This window comes from Oryzias melastigma, linkage group LG19, assembly GCF_002922805.2.
Source record: "Oryzias melastigma strain HK-1 linkage group LG19, ASM292280v2, whole genome shotgun sequence".
NCBI classification, from domain to species: Eukaryota; Metazoa; Chordata; class Actinopteri; order Beloniformes; family Adrianichthyidae; genus Oryzias; species Oryzias melastigma.
Genome location: NC_050530.1, coordinates 8,629,939 through 8,640,444, shown reverse-complemented (window position 1 = coordinate 8,640,444; position 10,506 = coordinate 8,629,939). Strand labels below are relative to the sequence as shown.

Here is a 10,506-nt window from a genome sequence, read left to right as displayed (position 1 = left end):
TTAATTTTTACACAAAGGGTGTCACTTTTATCTCTGGCTCCAATTCATATGAGCAGGCAAAGTTCATGGTTTAATGAGTCACCCAGCAGTTTAGATTTTAGATAACCGCTTAAACAAATAAGAACACTGAGAATGGAGGAGGCAGCAGTCTGGAGTCTAAAATGATATCGACAGTATAAAATACTGTACAGTGGTCCCTGGTTTATTCAATCTATCTAGAATTACTCACTATCAATGCTGTAAATCCCTTCATCACACACTAGACTTTTCATGGACAGATGAACATTTTCACACGTTTGTCCCTTTGTATAAAATAAGTCCAGTATCATAGAATGAAACCAAAGATCTGTTTGTGATTGAATATTTATGTAAAGTTAGCATTTTGTAAAAGAGACGAGGAATAGTGGAGCTTGACTGAGCATGGTCTGTAACCCAATCAGGGCGCAGAACACACAAAAAAAGCTAAAACTGCACTAAAAAGTCCATAACACTGTATTGGGGTTTCCATTTGTTAAAATGTCACCTATTTACTAGGCATGCACAATAAATAGAAGATTTATAATCGTGATATGGTTGACAGACGTATCACAACAGACGGCAAAAACTTGGATACCTTAAATATTTACACTCATGCTAAAAAAGTAGTGTTATGTTATGTAGACTTTTATAAAACGGTTAAAATAAAATGGAAATTATTTATTTTTTGCTTTGCTATTTGTTCATGTATTGTCTGCTATATCGCTATATATAGCACAAGTTTTCCCAAAATGTACTAAGTTTGACTGTATAAAGTTACATATGTAGCTATTCTACCCAATTCTTTATCTAGAAACTTATTAAAAAATGTTTTTTTGTTTTTCTTCATCATATCCAGAAGATAATGTCAGTTAACTTTATATACATCTCTACATTTAAAGCCTGATGATTAACTTGAGTTTAAAGCACAAAACAGGAAGTGCTTTCATAAACAGTAAATTGAAACATTTCTAGCTATTTCCTGACTCTGTTTGTGAAACAAAAAGTGTTTTAAAACTGATTTTACCCTAAAACCTTCTGGATATTAACCATATAAGGACATTTTAGGATTAACGTTGCATATTGAGCCTTTCCAGTGTATTAAAGTTTAGTATTTTTGCCTCATGTAGGCAAAAATAGATGCTAGACTTCCTTGTCATTATTGCTTTGCTGTCCAGTTGTGCTTTGTAAAATTACAGATTGAAAGAAAGTTTTTTTTTTTTAATAATTTCACAGAAATTTGTGCAGAATTTGGAGTTTACCTGTATTTGGTTCAGCAGAAATAAGCAAAAAATAGCTGAAAAGCATTTCAAATCTCTTTCCTTCCTCACAGGATGGCCCCTGAGGTAATCCTAGCTATGGATGAGGGACAGTATGACGGAAAGGTGGATGTGTGGTCACTTGGCATTACTTGTATAGAGCTGGGTAAGCGTTGCTGAAATGTTCTTCACGTTTTGTCGACCGTTCTCAGCGTCTTTGTTTCCCTGTTTGACACACTTCCTCTTCTTCCCTCCACATTCCAGCGGAGAGGAAGCCTCCTCTGTTCAACATGAATGCTATGAGTGCCTTATATCACATCGCCCAGAACGAGAGCCCCGTGTTACAGTCTAATCACTGGTGAGACATCATGAAACCTCATAGTTTAGTTTTACTACCTAAAAATTAGCTTGTTTTTAATTAAATTGGCTAAAAAAACGCAAATATTCTTTATTCTTATATTTTGTTAAGCTATTTAAATTTTGAACATTTGGATTTAAGTTATTAAACAGACAGCAAATCCTTTTTACTTTCTGCTTCGCTGATGGATTTTGCCATTTTAACAGATTTGATTGTTTGTGTTCAGATTAAAACGTGAAGTTTTGACGTGAATTTTCCTGTGTTTTTCAGGTCGGATTATTTCCGTAATTTTGTGGACTCGTGTTTGCAGAAGCTCTCACCGGACAGACCTACCTCTGATGTGCTGCTCAAGGTACGAGGATGGATGTCGGTCAAACCGTCTGTTCAATGTTTAATCTGAACAACTTTAAACTGAAGGATGGTATTTTGATGTCTTATCATTCAATATTTTAAACTTTCTTTTTCTCTCTATCCCATTCATGCTTACAAAAGCAAATAATCGCATTGTTCAAATGAATTTCAGAACCAAAACATACTTTTTTTGTTGCTCTTTTATTTCTTAAAGTCCTACTCAATTATATTTTAATCTGTTGTAAAAGTGTTCCCAGTGAAATTTGCATTTTTAAAACATGTTTTTGTTGTAGCCAAAATCAAAAACCCTGTGTTATTTTCCAGAACACGTTGTGCATTTTCATAAAAAATTAGCCTCTTAGTTGTGGGCTAAACCATTGATGTAGAGTTGGCCCCGCCCCCTTCCCATCATCCATCTGTGTGCTTCAGAATGGAGCCGAGCAGGGACCTTGTAGCTTTCTTTAGTAGCTTCTGCGTCACACTTATGGCATTTCCCTTATAAAGAGATACTCGGAAATCCAATTTTAAGATGAACTTTCTTTATATTTGTCCTCCATTTTGAGAAATGTGTTATAAGAACACGTTAAATACCGGATTTTGGGTCGTTAATGAGAATTATCTGTTGATTAAAAGGATCAAATGCGGTTTAATGTTATCAGTTCCAATTAAAATCATTTCAGTAGAAAGTATTAGTTTGCATTTCATACAGATTTTACAGTTTATTAATGAATATGTAATCTTTTAAAATTATAAATGCTCAAGTAAGATACAAATTTATGCTATAAACACCGGTTATTTTAGGCTTTTTAGAGCCACTAACTGTTGACTTCAATAATTTCTTCAAAGCAATTCCAATTATTTTTTTAAGTAGCAAATTATTTACATAATTACATATGTTTATTAATTTTATGATTCTGGCTGTGACGTATTATTGACCTACAAATAATCCGTCCTTCCATCCAGCACCATTTCCTATGCAGAGAACGCCCCATGACCGTCGTGATGGACCTGATCGCACGCACCAAGGACGCCGTCCGAGAGCTCGACAACCTGCAGTACCGGAAGATGAAGAAGATCCTGTTTCATGAGGCCCTGAATGGTCCAGCACCAGAAGGAGGAGATGAGGAAGAGGTAAGGAAACATCAGTTTAAGGGTTTTTAAACTGGGTTCATGAAGCCGATTTAAATGTTTTAAACTTTTGATTTCTTAAGGTTTGAAAATTGCATTTTTATTTCTATAATAAAGAATAGAATAGTTTTTATTTGTGATTGCACTTGTACAATGAAATTTACAAGAGAAATCTTATGAAGAAATATGCCTAATTAGTTTTATTTTATCTTTTTTATGTCCTACTCTTATTATGAAGCCCACTTTTATTTTTTTATTTTAATTTAAGACATTAGTTATTGTGACAAGTGCTGAGATTTTACCTGAAAAACGTTTTTTAAAGAATAATGCTGATAAAAAAAGCAAACAGTTATTCTTTCTTTGTTCAGAGCTTCACTATTTACAACAGATGTTCAGCTGAAGACACTTTTCAAACATCACCTGGAACAGAAAGTTCTCAACAGGATCAAAGCACCAACCTCTTTCAAACCACCGTTTCACATTAAAACACTTTTCTAAGCGGCCAAAAGTCACCTCACCTGTTTTCTCACAAACCCGCAGCTCAATCCAGTCCAAAAACCTGTTCCTGAACAGTACGGGAAACTCATATCCTCTAGATTTTCTAGATCCAAACAGGTTTAGTAAAAGCAACGTTAAGCTCAGAGCACCAGAGAATGGTGCATCAAACTCTAATAACATAAAAAGTTCCTTTTTTTTTAATTTAAGTTTGTTTTTGTTTTTTTTTACAAGATTTCACATTTTATCAGACTTATTTTCTTATTTAACACACATATAAGCTCAAAAAGTTCTCTCCATTTGTTCTAATTTTTTTTTTTAAATGTAAAAGCTTCTCCCAGAACTTAAAAACCTAAAGGTTTAAGCTGCAGCATAAAACCTTGTTTTAGGTTGAACATTGTTTCTGTTCATCTTCCTGGTCACTAAACTCACAATCCAACTCACCATTTATCCTAATGTTTTGTATTTTTCCTGCCAGGATGTAGAGCACTACGTGCTGCGCACCGGCACAGTGAACAGCATGGAGAGCTCCCACTCGCTGCCGTCCATGTCAATCAGCGCCAGCTCCCAGAGCAGCTCCGTGAACAGCCTGGCGGACGGCTCCGACGACAGCGGGGAGATGGCAATGATGCAGGAGGGCGAGCACACCGTCACCTCCAACAGCTCGGTCCTGCACAAACCCACGGTCGGTTCAAACGCGACGCAGATTAGATTGATGCTCCCCCCAGTTTTAGGACGAACTTGGTTTAAATCTGGTTTTGCATCATATTCTTTCTAGTACTTCCACAACTAATACAGCTGCAATTTTTATTGGTTTTACACAAAAAAAGACATTTTCATTTCAATAGTTGCCTTTAAAACTCTTTTTTTTTGTGCATCTGTAGAGCTATGACAATATCTACGATGACCCCTACCAACCAGAGGTTGACTCGCAACGAGAAGCTTCATCAGGTGGCGGAGGAGGGGGAGAAAGAGGAGGGGGGAGACGTCGGCGTGGTCGAGACCACTTTGCAACCATCAGGACCGCCTCGCTGGTCACTCGTCAGATCCAGGAGCACGAGCAGGGCTCCGCCCTCAGAGAGCAGATGTCTGGGTACGGTCACAGCCGGGAATCTAAAATCAAGTTCCTATATGGTTAAAATCCCACTCCGACCATATTTTGATCCATTTTCAAAGAAAAGATTTTCAAAAACTGGTTTTCTTGGACGTAGATTCTGCAGAACGACAGAAGTTCATTAGATTTTCATCAGAGTGGGACTCCTCTTTCTAAAGCTGACTCAGTCTGTGGGACTCGCTGCTTGTGTCACTGCAGGTATAAGCGAATGCGGCGGCAGCATCAAAAGCAGCTCATGGGATTGGAGAACAAGCTAAAGGCCGAGATGGACGAGCATCAGCTGAGACTGGACAAAGAACTGGAGAATCAAAGGAACAACTTCTCTATGGAAGCAGAGAAACTCTCTAAGAAGCATCAAGCTATCCAGGAGAAAGAGGTGAGCCCGTTAAAGAGGGTGAGTCCAGAAATGTAGTAAAGTAAATTTGAGGGGAGACCTGACATACCTGTGGAATAGATTCTCTCAAGTGCTTAAAGATCTGTTGTTTCCATTGATAAAGGCCATCCTTTTGTTCCCAGATAAAGGCAGCTCAAACCGAAGAGAAGAAGTTCCAGCAGCACATATTAGGTCAGCAAAAGAAGGAGTTGACCACCTTGCTTGATTCCCAGAAACGACAATATCGACAACGCAAAGAGCAGCTGAAAGAGGTGCGTCTGAGTTTGATCTCATAAAGCTACACATTTGATAATACATTAACTGCCAGCTTGATATCATTGCAGCGCCTTAATGTTTTTGTTTTTTTTTTTTAAACTATAGGAACTGAATGAAAACCAGTCGACACCAAAGCGGGAGAAGCAGGAGTGGTTGGTCCACCAGAAGGAATGTCTGCAGCAGCTGCAGGCAGAAGAAGAGGCAGGCCTGCTGCGGAGGCAGAGGCAGTATTACGAGCTGCAGTGCCGTCAGTACAAGAGGAAGATGCTGCTATCACGCCACAACCTGGAGCAGGATCTGCTCAGAGAGGTGGGCTTTAGAGTTACAAACAATGCTTTAGTGTTGCAAAGTGTTGCAGAACGTTGAGAATGGAAAAACTGCATCTTCAGGATTTGTTGTGAAATGATCCAAAACTGTGCTTATGTTTTATATTGTTTATGTTACTCCTAAACTTAAGCAGAGGGTGGATGGGGAAGAAAAACTTGTTTTAAGTGAAAAACATTTTTTTCTGTCTAAATCTTTGTGTTTTAAGTGTTTTTTTTCATTATTATTATGATCTCCTGTTCTAAATAGAGGTGATTTAATGAATACATTTAAATTTTTATACATCCAGTAAAAAAGACACAAGTAGCTGTACAAACATGTTATATCAAAAAGTAAGAATTGCGTTTCGATCAATAAATTAAGCTGTATTAGTGACTTAAATTAGATTATCATCTGAGTAACGATCTACAGTTCTATATTTTGTCATGTTTTTATGATATCCCAACAAAGTGTTGCATATGGGCTTCAGTTAAAAGTGTTGGATATTTACTTTACTAAAGTATAGTGTTGCATATCAACTTTAATAATATAAAGTATTGTGTATTGGCTTTACTAACGTAGTCTTGTGTATCGGCTTTGCTAACATAAAGTATTGTGTATCGGCTTTGCTAACGTAAAGTATTGTGTATCGGTTTTGATAACGTAAAGTATTGTGTATCGGCTTTGCTAACATAAAGTATTGTGTATCGGGCTTTGCTAACGTAAAGTATTGTGTATCAGGCTTTGCTAGCGTAAAGTATTGTGAATCGGCTTTGCTAACATAAAGTATTGTGTATCGGGCTTTGCTAACGTAAAGTATTGTGTATCGGGCTTTGCTAACGTAAAGTATTGTGTATCGGCTTTGCTAACGTAAAGTATTGTGTATCGGCTTTGCTAACGTAAAGTATTGTGTATCGGGCTTTGCTAACGTAAAGTATTGTGAATCGGGCTTTGCTAACGTAAAGTACTGTTTATCGGCTTTGCTAGCGTAAAGTGTTATATGTGCTCTTTACTAACTCAAGTTTTGCCTTTGCAAAAGTAAAGTGTTGCATATTGGCCTCTACTTGCATGAAATGTTGCATATTGCCACAAAGTTGCTTTTTTCCTCATTAGAATCCATTGGAATTAGGTTTTATTGATTTATTTGTCAAAGACTTGACGGTAAATTCTTGAACGTGTTTTTCTTCTGTCGCCGGCTACAGCTACTATGTTGAAGGGTTAAACATGTGTCGCCGATTTGAAAGTTTATTTAGGCTCATAAAAAAAATCTATTTTTTTATGAAAAGATCCTCCACATTCAACAGTAATTTAACTTTCCAGACGCTCGTTTCCAGGACGTAAACTTTTATTTTCGGATAAACAGTGTACTAGAAAGCTTTTTTTTTTGTTTGTATGACTTTTTAACTCCTCCTTTTTTTGAAATCTGCTTCCTTCTCCAGGACCTGAACAAGAAGCAGACTCTGAAGGACCTGGAATGCGCCATGTTGTTGCGTCACCACGAGTCTACGCAGGAGCTGGAGTTCCGTCAGCTGAGTTTGGTGCAGCGTACTCGGGCCGACCTGATTCGCACGCAGCACCAGACGGAGCTCACCAACCAGATGGAGTACAATAAGAGGCGCGAGCAAGAGCTGCGTCAGAAACACGCCGTGGAGGTCCGTCAGCAGCCCAAGAGCCTCAAAGTGAGTGAGAGAATCCAGGGCCAGGGGTCTCCTGAGGAGGGAGAGAGCCAGTCCACCGGGGGTCCCAGCAGCAACTGGGACAGTGAGGCTGGGGAGGCAGCAACTGAAGGCCAGGGAGGTTTAGAGGAGGAGATCCAGATGGAGGTGGAGGAGATTTGTGCTGCTGGAGATGAACTCGACGGCCACGATGTTCATTTCAGAGATGAAGATGTGTTTGGAGAAGTAGATGACGCGGATGGAGGGCTTGAAAGTATTTATGATGATGAGGATAAGGAGAGCAGAAGTCAAAAAGGAAGTTATGACGGAGAGGAGTGGAAAACGGAAGAAGGATCAGAGGTGAGGGAGGTGGAGGGAGTGCAGTGGGAGGATGAGGAAGACCCCCACGAATGTTCACCGGTCGCTTTCGATAAAGAGGAAGAGGAGGGCCGAGGCGTGGCCGACGGCTGTCCATCAGAGCTCATCTTGTTCGCAGAGAGGAAGCGGCTCCGCGAGCGAGAGCTCGACGAGCTGTCGGAGTTTTACTTCCCCAACAGCTCGGAGGAGCTGGAGCCCGTTCCCGTCTCACCTCGTCCCAGCCCCCCTCCTACCCCGTCCTCCCTTCCCTCACTCTTTTCTCACGCCATCTGCCTCCTCCTCTCCCTCTCAGTGGCCGCTCAGCCGTCCAACCTCACTCTGCTGCTGCTGTCCATCTTCCTCCTTTCTCTTCGGCGGTCTCCACCTCTACCTTCTCTGGCCTCTCTCGTCCTTTCAGCCGAACTTGCTTTCTTGGCGCTCTTTTTCTCCTACCTCCTCCTGCGGTCCTGCTGCTCCATGTCAGTCTCCACCTTCCTGTCCTTCAGCCTTTGGGCGAGTGCCCTCTTTAGTTTAGGACTCTCCTTCAGTTTGGGGATTTACTACATCCCGATGATTCTGATCTCCGCCTCCTTCCTCAGCTCTCCTTCCCTCTTCCTGTCTCTGTACCTGCTGGTGGTTCTGGTCGTCCGGCCGGCTCGGGACTTTTTCCAAAACGCACCCCGCAAAGTCAACCGATTATGCATGCGCATCCTTTTCCGCCTCCCCCGACCCTTGTTTGCCATGTGCCAGTCAGTGCTGGGGGGTGTGGCTGAGAGAAACCTTTATGAAATGTTCCCCAAAGCTGGACGCAACTGGGGTGTGCGCCAGTCTAAGATCCCCGTCCCCCTCAAGAGTTTGCCTGCGGAGTGTCAGGCCCGCTGCAGGAACACGTCGTACATGACCAAAGCCCTGCTCTGGTCCAAGCGCTTCGCCGCACGCCCCCTCGGGGTGCTGGCGGATTTGGCAAACGCTCTGCTGATAAAATTAGCAAAGCAGGCCCTAAAAAAGCTCCCTGCCACCGTGCGGGTCAAACTGCAAACGCTGGGCCTCCTCAAGAAGGAGATCCCCAGCAGATTACCCCAACTGCTTCCTCTGGAAATCAGGGAGAGGAGGCTGAGGGAAAGGAGGAGAAGAGAGAGGGAGAGGCAGAGGAGGGAGGAGAGGGTGAGGATGTTTCGGGAAGAGTCGAGGTGGGAGTGCGGTTTGAGGAGAACTCCATCTGGAAGGTTCGTCAGGGGAAAGATGCGACCGTGGAGGTAGAGGATGATCTCTTAGAACAGGAAGGGGCATCATCATCATCACTCTGCATTCCATTGTTTCTGTCTTTTTTTGTTTTATTTTTATGGGCACACATTTCTCTGTCAGATAATTCCCAAACTGGTGTGTGTGGTCACATTTCTTAAAAGATGAGCCTCACGGGGCGCACATCTTTACCAAACTTCAATTCACTTAAACAGTTCAATCCAAATCCAGTGAAGTGTTAGCCTTATATGAATGATGCTTTTTGTAAAAGTTCATAACGTTTTTGTTTGATCATATGATTTTGTTCTTAATTTGTAAGACAAATACTTTAATGGTTATTTTTAAGACCGCTTTCTTTTTTTTTTTTCCTTTTTTTGTGCAATTTTGTGTCTTTCTTTATAGTCGTGGTCTTGTTTCACGTTAGAACAAATATTACAGTGTTATACAGTTCCCCTCCCCATACTGTGAAGAAAGTATCCAAAAATGTCACTAACATCTGCCTGAACACTACCTGTCAGCGAGTTAAACGTGCAATAACTAAATATCCAACCATCAGGAGACGTTATTTAAACCTAAAGGCACATGTGGTTAGTGGAAAGTTTATAACTTGAATATAAAACGTATCCAAACATTTTTGGTATGATATAATTGGTTATTTTTATACTCCAAAAAAAGCTGAAATATTTTACTTTTTTTTAAATCTTTTTATTGCGCTTTATGCAATGATTTTTATGATTTACCGTGTAAACATTTCCCTGTTTTTATTCTTTTAAAGTAAAAAATAGTGCCTACTATTTGCACAAGTTACATAATATATCCTAAGATAAAAAGACAAATCAGGTATATGGATAGAAGTAAAATGCCTTGAAGTAATAGAAATATATTAAAAAGATAGCTCTTAGATATTTATTTGAAGCCATAACTTTGTTTGCTTTATGTGTATTTTTGCAAAGAAGGACATTTAAAACTACTGAATGTGAAAGGTTAAAGATTGAAATTTAGTTAAGTTAAACAAATAAGTTTAAAAATGAGCAAATCCTCTATTTTGAGAGGCTTAAATTGACTGTCATTTTATAAAATAGTAAATTGGAAACAACTAGAAAAACCAAAGTGAACAAAACAAACTTGAAGCTACTTTAATTCAAATGTTAGTTTGCAGAAGAATAAAACAAAAACACTCCAGGAAAATAGAGAAAATCTAAATGTTAGTGAATGTGTGGCGTTACACAGCAGAAAGGCTCGGTCCTAACAGTCAAATGACCCTGGGGAGATGAAAAAGTAGGGCACTGTTTTTTTTCTTCTTTTTTTCAGCTAACCTGCATTTGGAAAGGAGAGCTTTAAAAATGGAAATCTCAAAGCAAACGTTTTTGTTTGACTGTAACCTTGTTTTGTGCGAGTGATCTCCTGCTACTCTGTATGTTTACATGTTGCATTTTGTTCTGTTGCAACACCCAGTGTTTGTAGGTTTTCTCCAAAGGTAAATCGCCTTAAAATTTGGGGGATTTTTTTTTATTTTTTATTTAATTAATGCAGTATTTGTAAGAATCGTACTGCAATGTGACTTTATCCTTGTTTTAGCT

At 39.8% G+C, this 10,506-nt stretch overlaps 1 protein-coding gene across 4 annotated transcripts in view; it reads left to right on the top strand.

The window, feature by feature from the left end:
- The window catches only part of taok2b (TAO kinase 2b), a 28,679-nt gene that overhangs the window by 9,054 nt on the left and 9,119 nt on the right, over positions 1 to 10,506 (top strand). The window contains exons 8-17 of one of the 4 annotated variants that reach the window (XM_024284736.2): positions 1,349 to 1,440; positions 1,539 to 1,632; positions 1,903 to 1,984; positions 2,947 to 3,114; positions 4,085 to 4,291; positions 4,491 to 4,699; positions 4,919 to 5,114; positions 5,237 to 5,365; positions 5,475 to 5,678; positions 7,112 to 7,351. In XM_024284736.2, the coding sequence (XP_024140504.1) occupies positions 1,349 to 1,440; positions 1,539 to 1,632; positions 1,903 to 1,984; positions 2,947 to 3,114; positions 4,085 to 4,291; positions 4,491 to 4,699; positions 4,919 to 5,114; positions 5,237 to 5,365; positions 5,475 to 5,678; positions 7,112 to 7,351 (1,621 nt within the window). Of the gene's footprint in view, positions 1 to 1,348; positions 1,441 to 1,538; positions 1,633 to 1,902; positions 1,985 to 2,946; positions 3,115 to 4,084; positions 4,292 to 4,490; positions 4,700 to 4,918; positions 5,115 to 5,236; positions 5,366 to 5,474; positions 5,679 to 7,111; positions 10,271 to 10,506 lie in introns of those variants that run through there. The other 3 variants (XM_024284737.2, XM_024284734.2, XM_024284735.2) reach the window with 3 other exon arrangements.